Genomic DNA, 17356 nt, shown 5'->3' on the forward strand with positions numbered 1-17356 from the left:
AAAAAAAAAAAAAAAAAAAAAAAAAAAAAAAAAATACAAAAAATTAGCTGGGCGTAGTGGCGGGCGCCTGTAGTCCAAGGTACTCGGGAAGCTAAGGCGGGAGAGTGGCGTGAACCTGAGAGGCGGAGCTTGCAGTGAGCCGAGATTGCGCCACTGCACTCCAGCCTGGGCGACAGAGCGAAACTCCATCTCAAAAAAAAAAAAAAAGCACCTTCCTTACAGAATGAGACAGATAAATCCAGATGTTGCTCTTAGAATAGTACCTGGTACATAGTAAGCGCTCAACAAATATTGAGGCTTTTTTCCTCTCTTCTCTGAATTTGTTTTGTTTTGTTTTTTTGGAGACAGTGTCTCACTTTGTGTCACCCATGCTGGAGTGCAGTGACGTGATCTCAGCTCACTGCAATCTCTGCCTCCTGGGTTCAAGCGATTCTCCTGCCTCAGCCTCCCAAGTAGCTGGGATTACAGGCCCCCCGCAACCAAGCCCGACTAATTTTTGTATTTTTTTTTTTAATAGAGACAGGATTTCACCATATCGGTCAGGCTGGTCTCCTGACCTCAGATGATCCACCTGCCTCGGCCTCCCAAAGTGCTGCGATTATAGGCGTGAGCCACTGTGCCTGGCCTCTTCTCTGAATTGGCTCTCCCACACTTTTTCAGGGTTTCCCAGAACAAGCTCCAAACTGACGTGGTTCTTCCTCAAGATTCTCGTCCCTTCTGTTTCCCTGAGTTGGTTTCCGGAGGAGGGGTTCCTTTTTTGTTAACTTTGTTTGTGTGTGTATGGGGGGAGGGTGGGATCAGGGTATAGGTTCAGAAAGGAGGGAGGCAGGCATGCCCTTTTGCCATTGCAGGAGGAAATAGCAGTCCAGGGACAGAACTGTTGAGAAAGCAGCCATGAACAGCCTGTAGGGCTCTTTTTGAAGCAGCCCGACCCCACCCGGCAGCATGAGAATCTGAGAAAAGGATAGAAAACAGTCATTTCCAGGCAGGCACAGTAGCTTACGCCTGTAGTTCCAGCACTTTGGAAGTCCAAGGCTGAAGGATCGCTTGAGCCCAGGAGTTCAAGACCAGCCTGGTCAACATAGTGAGACCCCCCCCTCTGTAGAAAAAGTTAAAAAATGTTAGCTATGTGGGGTGGTGCCGCCTGTAGTCCCAGCTACTCGAGAGACTGAGGCAGGAGGATTGCTTGAGCCAGGGAGTTCGAGGCTGCAGTGAGCTGTGATCGCACCACTGCACTCCAACCTGGGCAACAGAGCCAGACCTTTTCTCAAAAAAGAAAAGAAGGCCTGGCGTGGTGGCTTACGCCTGTAATCCCAACACTTTGGGAGGCTGAGGCAGGTGGATCATTTGAGGTCAGGGGTTCAAGACCAGTGTGGCCAACATGGTGAAACCCCATCTCTATTAAAAATACAAACATTAGCCAAGCATGGTGGCACATGCCAGTTGTCCCAGGTACTCAGGAGACTGAGGCAGGAGGATAGCTTGAACCCAGGAGGCAGAGGTTGTAGTGAGCTGAGATCGCACCATTGCCCTCTAGCCTGGGGGACTCAAAAACAGAAAAGAAAAGAAAAGAAAAGAATACAGTCTCTCCGAGAGGAAATCGGCATTGTCTCGAAAATAGCTCTTCTTTGTGCGACCTCACAGTCTGTCTTCTGGCCAGAAATGTTTGGGAAACAGTGACTCATGGCTGGATGGCCTCTGGGCCACGCCTCCTGCCTCCTGAGCTGCCCTGGGAAGGACCCAGCATCCCTAGAGACTGGGCCAGGGCTGGAGACTTTTCCGAGGCAGCTTTGTGCAGATGCTTTTTATTTCTGTTTCCCCCTCACAAGGGCAGAGGAACAGGTGAGCACTTCTCTCTGGACACACAGGTTTCTCAGGCAGCATGGGCTTCAGGTATGGTTAGATCCGGGAGCCTCCAAAGATGTCCTTATGAATCTACCTTTCCCTGTCTCTCGGCTCTGCTCTCCTCTGTGCTGGCATCACTCACAGGTTCCACACAGAGACTAGGCAGCTGCCAGGAGCTCCAGGCTTACGTCAGCCTTGTGCCCTACAGTTCCAGAGTTTACGGGGAAACAAAGAATTTTAGGAATAGATTGTTGGTGGCTCTGATGGTATCACACAAGCCTGAGTTGGTCGCCGTGAGCAGGGGTGCGTGCTGTTCTATTTTCTTTTGCTTTTATTCAAATGTTCTCACTCTGTTGTCCAAGCTGGAGTGCAGTGGTACAATCATGGGTCGTTGGAGCTTTGAACTCCTGGGCACAAGTAATCCTCCTGCCTCATCCTCCCAGGTAGCTGGGACCACAGACATGCACCATCTTGCCAAGCTCAGTCTTTAAAAAAAATTTTGGGGCCTGGTGCGGTGGCTCACACCTATAATCCCAGCACTTTGGGAGGCTGAGGCGGACAGATCACGAGGTCAGGAGATCGAGACCAGCCTGGCCAACATGGTGAAACTCCATCTCTACCAAATACAAAAAAAAAAAAAAAATTAGCTGGGCGTGGTGGCACGTGCCTGTAGTCTCACCTACTTGGGAGTCTAAGGCAGGAGAATCACTTGAACCTGGGAGGTGGAGGTTGCAGTGAGCTGATATCACACCACTGCACTCCAGCCTGGTGACAGAGCGAGACTCAGTTTCAAAAAAAAAAAAAGTGTTGGCCGGGCGCGGTGGCTCAAGCCTGTAATCCCAGCACTTTGGGAGGCCGAGGCGGGTGGATCACGAGGTCAGGAGATCGAGACCATCCTGGCTAACATGGTGAAACCCCGTCTCTACTAAAAATACAAAAAAAAAAAAACTAGCCGGGCGTGGTGGCGGGCGCCTGTAGTCCCAGCTAGTCGGAGGCTGAGGCGGGAGAATGGCGTGAACCCGGGAGGTGGAGCTTGCAGTGAGCCGAGATCGCGCCACTGCACTCCAGCCTGGGTGACACAGCGAGACTCCGCCTCAAAAAAAAAAAAAAAAAAAAAAAGTGTTTTTTTATACAGTTGAGGTCTCACTATGTTGCCCACACTGGCCTTGAACTCCTCGGCTCAAGTGATCCTCCTGCTTCAGCCTTCCAAAGTGCTACAATTCCAGGCATAAGCTACTGCACCTGGCCTGGTGTTCTGACTGGTCCAGCCTGAGGCCTGAGGTCATCAGGAGTGTTGTCTGCTCTGCACTAGTTCTTGAGGAATTTTTTTTTTTTTTTTTTTGAGGCGGAGTCTTGCTCTGTCATCCAGGCTGGAGCACAGTGGTGTATTCTTGGCTCACTGCAGCCTCTGCCTTCCAGGCTCAAGTGATTCTCCTGCCTCACCCTCCCCAGTAGCTGGGATTGCAGGCACCTACCACCATGCCTGGCTAATTTTTGTATTTTTAGTCGAGATGGGATTTCACCATGTTGGACAGGCTGGTCTTGAACTCCTGACATCGTGATCTGCCCACCTCGGCCTCCCAAAGTACTGGGATTACAGGAATGAGCCACCTCACCCAGCTCGTCTTTGAGGATTAAGAGTTGAGGGTGGGGGACCGGGTGCGGTGGCTCACGCCTATAATCCCAGCACTTTGGGAGGCCAAGGCAGGCGGATCACAAGGTCAGGAGATGGAGACCATCTTGGCTAACATGGTGAAACCCCGTCTCTACTTAAAATACAAAAGCACAATTAGCTGAGCGTGGTAGCGGGCACCTGTAGTCCCAGCTACTCGGGAGGCTGAGGCAGGAAAATAGCATGAACCCGGGAGGCAGAGCTTGCAATGAGCCGAGATTGTGCCACTACACTCCAGCCTGGGCAACAGAGTGAGACTCCATCTCAAAAAAAAAAAAAGAGTTGAGGGTGGGGAAGTTGTGCAGGATAATCAGGGTGGGTATTTTAGGAAAATTTGGAGAGGACATTGGGGGGCGGGTATAACAGATGCCCATGTTGGGTCTGAGAGGGTGCTACAGGTTCCCTGGGAAGGGAACACATCACTGCACCTGTGGGAGTCTGGGAAGGCTTCGCAAGGTTACCTTCCCTGCATCTCCTTCCCAAAGGGAAGGACATTTGGAGCTGGGCATTGAAGGATGAGTAGGAGTTCACCAAGTGGCAGCATAGGGTAAGGGTGAGCTTGTGATCCAGTGGGTAGTGAAGCAGGTATAGACAGAAAGCGCAATCATTGCTCACGGGTCCTATCTCCGTGTCCAGTGACGGTCCCTTCTGCCGGATCTGCCACGAGGGAGCAAATGGGGAGTGCTTGCTGTCCCCGTGTGGCTGCACCGGCACGCTGGGTGCCGTGCACAAGAGCTGTCTGGAGAAGTGGCTTTCCTCATCTAACACCAGCTACTGCGAGCTGTGCCACACGGAGTTTGCAGTGGAGAAACGGCCTCGACCCCTCACAGAGGTACTCTTGAGAGTGTGAGACTGTGGTGGGCAGCGGGGAGAGGGCAGACATGGGGGCAAAGGCAGGAGCTGCCCTGGGCAATCTGGTGGTCTCCCTAGGGCAGACCCCCTTACCATTTCTGTCCACCGGGTTGGTCTGCTGACGGTGTGTCAGAAACCAGGCCTGGGGCTTAGGAGTCATCTTTCTCTTCCGTCTTCTTCTTCCTTCTTCTCCTTCTTCTACCTTTTTTTTTTTTTTTTTTTTGAGACAGAGTGTCACTCTTGTTGTCCAGGCTGGAGTGCCGTGGCACGATCTCGGCTCACTGCAACCTCTGCCTCCCAGGTTCAAGCAATTCTTCTGCTTCAGCCTCCCGAGTAGCTGGGATTACAGGCGTGTGCCACCGCCCAGTTAATTTTTTTGTATTTTTAGTAGGGATGGAGTTTCACCATGTTAGCCAGGCTGGTCTCAAACCCCGGACCTCTTGTGATCCACCCACCGCGGCCTCCCAAAGTGCTGGGATTACAGGCATGAGCCACTGCGCCCAGCCTATGTCTTTCATTAGCAGAGATTTCCCGAGCACCTCCAGCATGCCCAGCACTCCGTTAGGCACTGGGGACCCAGCCACCAACCAGACACATAGGGCCGGGCACTCATGGAGATTAAAGTCCAGTAACTTTAATTTGGACTTTGAAGCATCACTTCTGATATGAGGTTACAGAAAAAAAAAAAAAAAAAACAACGAAGCAACTGGTTTCTGGGAGCAATACTGCAATAAGGGAAAAACATGTCACGGGGGTGAGGCAACTTGGGGTGTCAGGCAAGGCCTCAGCAGGAGGTGAACCCCCCTAGCTGAGGCCTGAGAGATGAAAAGTAACAAGCTGCTGGATGCAGTGGCTCATCCCTGTAATCCCAGCACTTTGGGAGGCCAAGGCAGGCAGATCACTTGAGGTCAGGAGTTCGAGACCAGCTTCACCAACATGGTGAAACCCCATCTCTACTAAAAATACAAAAAAAAAGAAAGAAAGAAAGAAAGAAAGAAAAAGTCCAGGCACAGTGGCTCACACCTGTAATCCCAGCACTTTGGGAGGCCAAGGTGGGTGGATCACCTGAGGTCAGGAGTTCAAGACCAGCCTGGCCAACATGGCAAAACCCTGTCTCTACTAAATATACAAAATTAGCCAGGTGTGGTGGTGGGTGCCTATAATCCTATCTACTAGGGAGGCTGTGGCAGGAGAATTACTTGAACCCGGGAGGTGGAGGTTGCAGTGAGCTGAGGCTAAGCCACTGCACTCTAGCCTGAGTGACAGAGCAAAACTCTATCTCAAACAACAGGAAAAAAGCTGGGCGTAGTGGTGCATGCCTGTAATCCCAGCTACTTGGGAGGCTGAGGCAGGAGAATCACTTAAACCTGGTAGGCAGTTTGCAGTGAGTTGAGATAGTGCCACTGCACTCCAGCCTGGGCGACAGAGCTAGACTCCGTCTCAAAAAAAACAAAAAAAAACCCAAAAAAACCAAGGCTGGACATGGTGGCTCACAATCCCAGCACTTTGGGAGGCAGAGGAGGGTAGATCACCTGAGGTCAGGAGTTTGAGACTAGCCTGGCCAATGTGGTAAAACACCATCTCTACTAAAAATACAAAAATTAGCTGGGCGTGGTGGTGGGGACCTGTCATCCCAGCTTGAACCCAGGAGGCGGAGGTGGCAGTGAGCCAAGATTGCACCACAGCACTCTAGCCTGGGCAACAAGAGTAAACTCCGTCTCAAAAAAAAAAAAAACCTAGAAAACCCCTGGCCCACCTGGGAGTCAGGGTGTAGGGAGAAAAGTGGGAGGGAGGTCCAATCCCTTCACACACCCGCCCACACCCACTTTGGTCTTCGTGCTACAGCCACACGGCCCCCTCCCCACACATCTTGTCTAGGCCGCCTCCCCCTACCCCAGGGCCTTTGCATCTGCCGCCCCTGCAGCCTAGAGCCCCATCTCCCCCATTCTTCACATGGTTCCTTCTGTTCATTTCGTTCTCTTCAATGTCACCTCCTTGGCAAGGTCTTGCCCTGTGTGACCATTCACCCATTTCATACCTCCACTGCCAGCATGGGAGGGCAGGGGCCCCTTCTGTCTCATCCACCAGAATTTCATGAATTAAGCCCATTTCTTGGCTGGGTGCGGTGACTCATGCCTGTAATCCCAGCACTTTGGGAAGCCAAGGTGGGAAGATCACTTGAGGCCAGGAGTTCAAGACCAGCCTGGGCAACACAGTGAGACCCTGTCTCTATAAAAAAATTAAAGAATTTATTATTATTATTATTTTGAGACAGAGTCTTTCTCTGTCACCCGGGCTGGAGTGCAGCATGTGATCTCGGCTCACTGCAACCTCCACCTCCCAAGTTCAAACGATTCTTCTGCCTCAGCCTCCTGAGTAGCTAGGATTATAGGTGCGTGCCACCATGCCCAGCTAATTTTGTATTCTTTTTTTTTTTTTTGAGACGGAGTCTCGCTCTGTCGCCCAGGCTGGAGTGCAGTGGCGCGATCTCGGCTCACTGCAAGCTCCGCCTCCCGGGTTCACGCCATTCTCCTGCCTCAGCCGCCTGAGTAGCTGGGACTACAGGCGCCCGCCACCGCGCCCGGCTAATTTTTTGTATTTTTAGTAGAGACGGGGTTTCACTGTGGTCTCGATCTCCTGACCTTGTGATCCGCCCGCCTCGGCCTCCCAAAGTGCTGGGATTACAGGCGTGAGCCACCACGCCCGGCCTAATTTTGTATTCTTAGTAGAGACGGGGTTTCTCCATATTGGCCAGGCTGGTCTCAAACTCCTGGCCTCAAGTGATCTGCCCACTTTGGCCTCCCAAAGTGCTGGATTACAGACATGAGCCACTGTGCCAGGGCTTTTTTTTTTTTTTTTTTTTTTGAGGCGGAGTCTCGCTTTGTCGCCCGGGCTGGAGTGCAGTGGCCGGATCTCAGCTCACTGCAAGCTCCGCCTCCCGGGTTTACGCCATTCTCCTGCCTCAGCCTCCCAAGTAACTGGGACTACAGGCGCCTGCCATGTCGCCCGGCTAGTTTTTTGTATTTTTTAGTAGAGACGGGGTTTCACCGTGTTCGCCAGGATGGTCTCGATCTTCTGACCTCGTGATCCACCCGTCTCGGCCTCCCAAAGTGCTGGGATTACAGGCTTGAGCCACCGCGCCCGGCCTTTTTTTTTTTTTTTTTAAGCCCATTTCTTTTGGCCCGTCATCTGGGGGAGGCCAAGCATAGTAGATTAGTAGCCAAGGACGCTTCGGCCCTGGAGCAAGACTTCCCAGGTTGCAGCCCCAGCTTTGTGGACTATGTAGCTGTGTGAGTTTGCTCACTTGAGTTAATTCCTCTGTGCCTCAGCTTCCCCATCTGTAAAATGGGGGTAAAAGTGCCCAGCACCTGGCAGGCCCTGGCTCCTCATGAGCTCAGTAAATGTTTGAAAGAAGGAAAGGGCCATGCGTGGTGGCTCACACCTGTAATCCCAGAACTTTAGAAGGCTGAGGTGGGCAAATCACAAGGACACAAGTTCGAGACCAGCCTGACCAATATGGTGAAACCCCATCTCTACTAAAAATACAAAATTAGCCGGGCGTGGTGGTGCTTGCCTATAATCCCAGCTACTCCGGAGGCTGAGGTGGGAGAATCCCTTGAACCTGGGATGTCGAGGTTGCAGTGAGCCAAGATCATGCCACTGCACTCCAGCCTGGCCGACAGAGCGAGACTCTGTCTCAAAAATATATATATACATACAAAATTAGCCGTGCATGGTGGCTCTTGCCTGTAATCCCAGCTACTCCGGCAGCTGAGACAGGAGAATTGCTTAAACCCGGAAGGTCGAGGTTGCAGTGAGCCGAGATCGCGCCACTGCACTCCATCCTGGGCGACAGAGCAAGAATCCGTCTCAAAAAAAAAAAGAAAGAAGGAAAGGAGAGAGGGAGGCCTAGACCTGGAGGTCCTGACCCCTCCCCCTCAGCAGCCCCTCCTCTGCCCCCTTTCCCCGTCCTCTCCCCTGCAGTGGCTGAAGGACCCGGGGCCGCGGACCGAGAAGCGGACGCTGTGCTGCGACATGGTGTGTTTCCTGTTCATCACGCCGCTGGCCGCCATCTCGGGCTGGTTGTGCCTGCGCGGGGCCCAGGACCACCTCCGGCTCCACAGCCAGCTGGAGGCCGTGGGTCTCATTGCCCTCACCATCGCCCTTTTCACCATCTATGTCCTCTGGACGCTGGTGAGTGGCTGCGGCTTTGCAGCGTGCATCTGGAGCTCCGCCGCTGGGAGCAGCAGGGCCAGGGATTTGACCCCTGGCTTGTGGGGTACGGGGCTCCCTGGCTGCCTCTGTCTATGGCCCTGGGTGGAAGAGCGCTTCTGAGGTCACCCTGCCTCTCTGGGAGCTTCAGATTCCAAATGTGACAAAGGTCTAGGGAATCCCTGAGCTAGGTGTAAACCTTGACCTGAGTGCAGGAACCCCCATCCATGAACCCCCAAGATTAGGAGCGGGGCAGAGAGGAGCAAATGCCTGAGAGAGAGATTGGGGGAGAACAAATAAATGGGGAAATAGATGTAGATTAAGAAATTGAGGCTGGGCACAGTGGCTCACCCCTCTAATCCCAGCACTTTGGGAGGCCAAGGCAGGTGGATCACCTGAGGTCAGGAGTTCGAGACCAGCCTGACCAACATGGAGAAACCCCGTCTCTACTAAAAATACAAAATTAGCCAGGTGTGGTGGTGCATGCCTGTAATCCCAGCTACTCGGGAGGCTGAGGCAGGAGAATTGTTTGAACCCAGGAGGCGGAAGTTGCTGTAAGGCTGGATCGTGCCATTGCACTCTAGCCTGTGTAATGAGCGAAACTTCGTCTCAAAAAAAAAAAAGAAAGAAAGAAATTGAAAGGGAAATCCCAGGCACAGTGGCTCACTCCTATAATCCCAGCACTTTGGGAGGCCAAGGCAGGTGGATTACCTGAGCCGAGGAGTTCCAGACCAGCCTGGCCAACATGGTGAAATCTTGTCTCTGCTAAAAGTACACAAATTTAGCTGTGCGTGGTGGTGGGTGCCTGTAATCCCAGCTAGTCGGGAGTCTGGGGCAGGAGAATCACTTGAACCTGAGAGGCAGAGGTTGCAGCGAGCTGAGATTGCGCCACTGTACTCCAGCCTGTGCAACAGAGCGAGACTCTGTCTCAAAACAAACAAACAAACAAAAAAAAAAAACAAAGAAATTGAAAGGGGAAAGCCTGGTGCAGTGGTCATGCCTGTAATCCCCACGCTTTGGGAGGCTGAGGTGGGCGTATTCCTTGAGGTCAGGAGTTTGAGACCATCCTGGCCAACAATGGTGAAACCCCATCTCTACTAAGAATACAAAAAATTAGTCTGGTGTGGTGGCACGCACCTGTCATCCCAGCCACTAGGGAGGCTGAGATAGGAGCATTGCTTGAACCCAGAAGCCAGAGGTTGCAGTGAGCCGAGATTGTGCCACTGTACTCCAGCCTGGGCAACAGAGTGAGATTCTGTCTTTAAAAAAAAAAAAGGAAAGAAAAGAAAAAGAAATTGAAGGGGAAGAGAGAGAGGAACTGAGATGAAAACATTGAGTGAAACCAGGCCCAGTGGCTGTTAACACCTGCAATCCTAGCACACTGGGAGGCCAAGGCAGGAAGATTGCTTGAAGCAAGGAGGTTCAAGACCAGGATGAGGCGACAAAGCAAGATGTCCATCTCTACAAAAAATGTAAAAATTAGTGGTAGGCCAGGCGCAGTGGCTCACGCCTGTAATCCCAGCACTTTGGGAGGCCGAGGCGGGCGGATCATGAGGTCAGGAGATCGAGACCATCCTGGCCAACATGGTGAAACCCCATGTCCACTAAAAATATAAAAATTAGCTGGGTGTGGTGGCGTGCGCCTGTAGTCCCAGCTGTTCAGGAGGCTGAGGCAGGAGAATCGCTTGAACCCAGGAGGCAGAGGTTGTGGTGAGCTGAGATCAAGCCACTGCACGCCAGCCTGGTGACAGAGTTAGACTCCGTTTAAAAATAAATAAATAAATAAATATATAATAAAATAATAATAATAGAGTCAAGTGCGGAGGCTCACGCCTGTAATCCCAGCACTTTGGGAGGCTGAGGCAGGCAGATTGCTTGAGCTCACGAGTTCGAGACCAGCCTGGGCAAAGTGGCAAAACCCCATCTCTACAAAAAATACAAAAGTTTGTCGGCCATGGTGGTGCATGCCTGCAGTCTCAGCTACTCTGGAGGCTGAGGTGGTAGGATCGCTTGAGCACTGGAGGCAGAGGATGCAGTGAGCTGAGATTGCACCACTGAACTTCAGCCTGAGTGATACAGCCAGACCTTGTCTCAAAGAAAATAATATTAGTAAAAGAAAAAGGAAAAAAAAGGCTGGATGCAGTGGTTTACACCGTAATCCCAGCACTTTGGGAGGCTGAGGTGGGCATATCACTTGAGGTCAGGAGTTCAAGACTAGCCTGAGCAACATGGTGAAACCCCGTTTCTACTAAAAATACAAAAAATTGGCCAGGCGCGGTGGCTCACACCTGTAATCCCAGCACTTTGGGAGGCCGAGGTGGGTGGATGACGAGGTCAGGAGTTCGAGACCAGCCTGACCAACGTGGTGAAACCCTGTCTCTACTAAAAATACAAAATTAACTGGGTGTGGTGGCACGTGCCTATAATCTCAGCTACTCAAGAGGCTGAGGCAGGAGAATCGCTTGAACCTGGGAGGGAGAGGTTGCAGTGAGCTGAAATTGCACCGTTGCACTCCAGCCTGGGCAACAGAGCAAGACTCCATCTCAAAAAAATAAATAAATAAAAAATTAGCCAGGTGTGGTGGCACATGCCAGTAATCCTAGCTTCTCGGGAGGCTGAGGCACAAGAATCACTTGAATTCGGGAGGTAGAGGTTACAGTGAGCCAAGATCACGCCACTGCACTCCAGCCTGGGTGCCTGAGTGACAGAATAAGATTCTGTCTCACAGAAAAAGAAAAAAAAAAAAAAAGAGAAAAAAAGCCTGAATGAGAGACAGAGACAGACAGAATGATGGGGGTGTGAGGTGTTGTTCTAGGCCTCTGGTAGGCAGCAGAACCATTGCTTAGAGGCAGAAGTTTCCCACAGTCTCACCCCTCAGACATAACCACTATTGTCCAGCTGTAGGGGAGTCCCTGCCTCACAAAGTATTTTTCAGTGCACCTACCAGCATTTTTTTTTTTTTTTTTTTTTTGAGACGGGGTCTTGTTCTGTCATGCAGGCTAGAGTGCAGAGTGCAGTGGCTCAATCCTGGCTCACTGCCACCTCCGCCTCCTCGGCTCAAGCGATTCTCCTGTCTCAGCCTCCTGAGTAGCTAGGATTACAGGCACGTGCCACCACGCCCCGGCCAATTTTTGTATTTTTAGTAAAGAGACGGGGTTTCACCATGTTGGCCAGGCTGGTCTTGAACTCTTGACCTCAGGTGATCCGCCTACCTTGGCCTCCCAAAGTGCTGGGATTACAGGCATGAGGCACCGTACCCGGCCCCTACCAACATATTTTAAAATATGTAAACTGGATGAAATCATAGCTACTGTTTTAGTATCTGCTTGTTTTCATTTTGCTGGTGTTCTTTAAAAAAAAAAAAACAGGCTGGGTGTGGTGGCTCAAGCCTGTAATCCCAGCACTTTGAGAGGCCGAGACGGGCAGATCACGAGGTCAGGAGATCGAGACCATCCTGGCTAACACGGTGAAACCCCGTCTCTACTAAAAAATACAAAAAAATTAGCTGGGCGTGGTGGCGGGTGCCTATAGTCCCAGCTACTCGGGAGACTGAGGCAGGAGAATGGCGTAAACCCGGGAGGCGGAGCTTGCAGTGAGCCGAGATCCGGCCACTGTACTCCAGCCTGGGTGACAGAGTGAGACTCCATCTCAAAAAACAAACACATACACACACACACACACACACACACACACACACACACACACACACCGAGGCAGCCACCCAGCAGATATTCATTGTATGGGTGTACCATATTTATTTAACCAATCACTTTTCACAGGCACTGGGATTTTTTCCAATGTGTATGTGGTTTTATTTCTACTTCTTCCTTTTTTTTTTTCCATTATGAACAGTGCTTTGGGCACTGTCCATGCAAATCTTTCTTGGGAACTTGCTTGGTCAAAGGATGTGAACCACTGACATTTATTGATTGATCAATTGATTGATTGAGCCGGAATCTCACTCTGTTGCCCAGGCTGGAGTGCAATGGCACGATCTTGGCTTACTGCAACCTCCGACTCCCCGGTTCAAGCAATCCTCGTGCCTCAGCCTCCTGAGTAGCTGGGATTAAGGCATCTGCCACCATATCTGGCTAATTTTTGTATTTTTAGTAGAGATGAGTTTTCACCACGTTGGCCAGGCTGGTCTCGAACTCCTGGACTCAGGTGATCTGCCCACCTTAGTCTCCCAAAGTGCTGGGATTATAGGCATGAGCCAATGCACCAGCTGACATTTTTTTTTTTTTTTGATTTTGTTTTTTTTGAGACGAAGTCTCACTCTGTCACCAGGCTGGAGGGCAGTGACGCGATCTTGGCTCACTGCGACCTCTGGCTCTCAGGTTCAAGCAAGTCTCCTGTCTCAGCCTCCTGAGTAGCTGGGACTACAGTTGTGCGCCACCACGCCCAGATAATTTTTAAATTTTTAGTAGAGACAGGGTTTCACCATGTTGGCCGGGATGGTCTTGATCTCTTGACCTCGTGATTGGCCTGCCTCTGACTCCCAAAATGCTGGGATTACAGGTGTGAGCCACCGTGCCTGGCCACTTTTAAATTTTTTAATAGACTAATTTTTAGAGTAATTTTCGGTTCACAGCAAAATTTAGCAGAAAGTACAGAGAGTTCCTGTATATCACCCTGCTCCATACACACACAACCTGCACAGCCTCCCTCACTGTTAACATCGTGTACCCAAGTAGGGCATTTGTTAGAATCAGTGAACCTTCATTATCCCTTTAAAACCATAGTTCACATTAGGATTCACTTTTTTCATTTGTTTGTTTTGCAGTGGTTATCTCGCCCTGTCTCCCAGACTGGAGTGCAGTGGTGTGATCTCCGCTCACTGCAACCTCTGCCTCCTGGGCTCAAGCGATCCTCCCACTTCAGCCCCCCGAGTAACCAAGACCACAGGTGTCCACTACCACACCTGGCTAATTTTTGTATTTTTTGTAGAGACAGGATTTTGCTATGTTGTCGAAGCTGGTCTTAAACTCCCAGGCTCAAACCTTGGCTTCCCAAAGTTTTGGGATTACAGGTGTGAGCCATCGCACCTGGCCTTTGTGTGTGTGTGTGTGTGGCGGGGAGGGGATAGGATCGTGCTTTGTCACCCAGACTGCAGTGCAGTGTGGTGTGGTCATGGCTCACTGCAGCCTCAACCTCCCAGGCTCAATTGATCCTCCCACCTCAGCTTCCTGAGTAGCTAGTATTGCAGGTGTGTGCATCACGCCTGACTAATTTTTGTATTTTTTTAGTGGAGACGGAGTTTTGCCATGTTGCCCAGGCTGGGAGCTGACTCTTATTGTTGGACATTTATACGTTTTGATGAATGTATAATGACATATATTCACTATTTTTTTGTTTTGTTTTGTTTTTTTGAGACAGAGTCTCACTCTATGCCAGGCTGGAGTGCAGTGGTGCGATCTCGGCTCACTGCAACTTCCGCCTCCTGGGTTCAAGTGATTCTCCTGCCTCAGCCTCCCAAGTAGCTGAGACTACAGACATGTGCCATCACGCCCAGCTAATTTTTGCATTCTTAGTAGAGATGGGGTTTCACCGTGCTGGCCAGGATGGTCTCGATCTCTTGACCTCGTGATCTGCCCACCTTGGCCCTCCCAAGTGCTGGGATAACAGGCGTGAGCCACTGCACCCGGCCATATTTACCATTATAATATCAGACAGAGTAGTTTCATGGCCCTAAAAATCCTCTGTGCTCTCTTTATTCATGCCATTCTCCTTTTCCCCAACCCCTGTTCACTGCTGATCTTTTTTTTTTTTTTTTGAGACGGAGTCTTGCTCTGTCGCCCAGGCTGGAGTGCTGTGGCCGGATCTCAGCTCACTGCAAGCTCCGCCTCCCGGGTTCCCGCCATTCTCCTGCCTCAGCCTCCCGAGTAGCTGGGACTACAGGCGCCCGCCACCTCGCCCGGCTAGTTTTTTGTATTTTTTAGTAGAGACGGGGTTTCACCGTGTTAGCCAGGATGGTCTCGATCTCCTGACCTCGTGATCCGCCCGTCTCGGCCTCCCAAAGTGCTGGGATTACAGGCTTGAGCCACCGCGCCCGGCCTACTGCTGATCTTTTTACTGTCTCCATAGTTTAGCCTTTTCCAGAATGTCCTATAGTTGGAGTCATTCAGTATGTAGCATCTTCAGGTTGGTTTATTTCATTTAGTGATATGCAGTTAAAGTTATTTTTGTGACTTAAGGGCTTTTTTTCTGAGGCAGAGTCTCACTCTTTCACCCAGGCTAGAGTGAAGTGGCCTGATCTCAGCTTACTGCAGCCTTCGCACCCCTCCCCGCCGGGTTCAAGCTATTCTCTTGCCTCAGCCTCCTGAGTAGCTGGAATTACAGGCACCCGCCACCACGCCCGGCTAATTTTGTATTTTTAGTAGAGATGGAATTTCTCCATATTGGTCAGGCTGGTCTCGAATTCTCGACCTCAGGTGATCTACCCACCTTGGCCTCCCAAAGTGCTGGGATTATAGGCTTGAGCCAGGGTGCCCGGCATTTTTTTTTTTTTTTTCTTTTTGAGACAGGATCTCACTCTGTTGGATTGCAGTGGCGTGAGCACAGCTCACTGCAGTGTCAACCTCTAGGGCTCAAATGATTCTCCTACCTCAGCCCCCTAAGTAACTGGGACCATAGACCTGGGCCACCACATCTGGCTGATTCTAAAATATTTTTTAGAAACAAGGTCTTGCTATGTTGCCTAGGCTGACCTCGAACTCCTGGGCTCAAGTTATCCCCCGGCCTTGACTTCCCAAAGTGCTGGGATTACAGGCATGAGCTACCTTTCCCAGCTTAGTTTCTTTTTAGCACTGAATAATATCTCATTATCTGGAAGCACCACTGATTATTTATTCATTCACCTATTGAGTGACATCTTTTTTGCTTGCACGTTTTGGCAATTATGTGACTGATTTACATTAAAACAATTTTTTTTTGAGACAGGGTCTCACTCTGTCACCCAGGCTGGAGTGCAGTGGCGCGATTTCGGCTCACTGCAGCCCATATCTCCCAGGCTCAAGCGATTCTCCTGCCTCATCCTCCCAAGTAGCTGGGACTACAGGCCCATGCCACCACGCCAAGCTAATTTTTGTGTTTTTTTTTTTGTTTTTTTGTTTTTTTTTGAGACGGAGTCTCGCTGTGTTGCCCAGGCTGGGGTGCAGTGGCCTGATCTCGGCTCACTGCAAGCCCCGCCTCCCGGGTTCACGCCATTCTCCTGCCTCAGCCTCCGAGTAGCTGGGACTACAGGCGCCCGCCACCACGCCCGGCTAGTTTTTTGTATTTTTAGTAGAGACGGGGTTTCACCATGTTAGCCAGGGATGGTCTCGATCTCCTGACCTCGTGATCCACCCGCCTCGGCCTCCCAAAGTGCTGGGATTACAGGCTTGAGCCACCGCGCCCGGCCAATTTTTGTATTTTTAGTAGAGTCAGAGTTTTTAGTAGAGACAGGGTTTCTCCATGTTGCCCAGGCTGATCTTGAACTCGTGAGCTCAAGTGATCTTCCCCCGCGCCCGGTCTTCCAAACTACTGGGATTACAGGCGTGAGCCACCGCGCGGGGCCTGACCGATTGACATTTAATGCCTCCCAAGAGGCTGTTTCACTTCCTTCCCACTGAGAGGCAGGAAAGGAGCTCCCCTTTGCTTCCTGCTGGTGTGTGTGCGGTGTATCTTGTCTTTGCAGGACTCTGAAAGCTGGTGGGTGTCACCAGGATTGTGTTGTTTGTTGTTTGTGTGCACTTTGCGGGAGGAATGTTCGTAAGCCAGCTCTGCTTCTGGAAGCATGAGCCCCAGCCGTGGTTTGGGCCAACGCGGGTGCCACGGCAACTTGCTTTGCCTCCTTTGCGGGTGGAGTCCTTCTCAGCGCCTCCGCTCACTGCAGGACTGCCCCGCAGGTCTCCTTCCGCTACCACTGCCAGCTGTACTCCGAGTGGAGAAAGACCAACCAGAAAGTTCGCCTGAAGATCCGGGAAGCGGACAGCTCGGAGGGCCCCCAGCATTCTCCGCTGGCGGCTGGACTCCTGAAGAAGGTGGCAGAGGAGACGCCAGTATGAACGCTGGGCTGTCCGGGCCCTGCAGCAGAGAGGCCAGAGGTAGCTGGCAATAAATACCCTGTCCTGTGGAAGGATGGAAACTGCCTAACACTTCCCGCACGGCCTGAACGCTTCTTAGGCCAAGAGACACCATGCGGAGCCTAGTCTGTGATCCTGTGTGAAGATATTATCAGGGTTTTGGTTTTGTTTTTTTTTTTTTTGCACACTGTTGTTCATATCGAGGACAGGTGGACACGGTCCTGAGCTCTGGACGGAGCAGGCACGCTGATCTCATTCTGAGGTCCACATGGCACCTTCTGGGCCAGCAGCTGTGGCCGGTGTATCAAGGGCGCCCTTAAAGCTGGAACATTCCAGCAAGCTTCTTGCGCTTCTCTGCACCTGGCAGGCCCACTTTCCTGGCACCCTCGACTTTATATAAAAGTTGCACTGCGTTTCAAAAACCCGCCCCTGAATGAATAAAAGGAGCCCTGGCTGGACAAAATGGACTTGTCAGTTACGTTTCTCAAAGGAGACCTCCCAGGGAGGGACCATGTGGAGGTAAAAAAGTAACGTTGGTGGCCGGCTGGGCGCGGTGGCTAACACCTGTAATCCCAGCACTTTGGGAGGCTGAGGCGGGTGGATCACGAAGTCAAAAGATCGAGACCATCCTGGCCAACATGGTGAAACCCTGTCTCTACTAAAAATATAAAAACTACCTGGGCGTGGTGGTGCGTGCCTGAAATCCCAGCTA

At 51.3% G+C, this 17356-nt stretch overlaps 1 protein-coding gene across 3 annotated transcripts in view; it reads left to right on the forward strand.

The window, feature by feature from the left end:
• The window catches only part of MARCH2 (membrane associated ring-CH-type finger 2), a 27137-nt gene extending 10030 nt beyond the window's left edge, over positions 1-17107 (forward strand). For 2 of the 3 annotated variants that reach the window (XM_025367242.1, XM_025367244.1), the window contains exons 3-5: positions 4154-4349; positions 8354-8563; positions 16468-17107. In XM_025367242.1, the coding sequence (XP_025223027.1) occupies positions 4154-4349; positions 8354-8563; positions 16468-16626 (565 nt within the window). In that variant the 3' untranslated portion in view covers positions 16627-17107. The remainder of the gene's footprint in view (positions 1-4153; positions 4350-8353; positions 8564-16467) is intronic. The other variant, XM_025367245.1, reaches the window with a different exon arrangement.
• Positions 17108-17356: the final 249 nt, after the last annotated feature.

This window comes from Theropithecus gelada, chromosome 19 (assembly GCF_003255815.1).
Source record: "Theropithecus gelada isolate Dixy chromosome 19, Tgel_1.0, whole genome shotgun sequence".
NCBI lineage: Eukaryota > Metazoa > Chordata > Mammalia > Primates > Cercopithecidae > Theropithecus > Theropithecus gelada.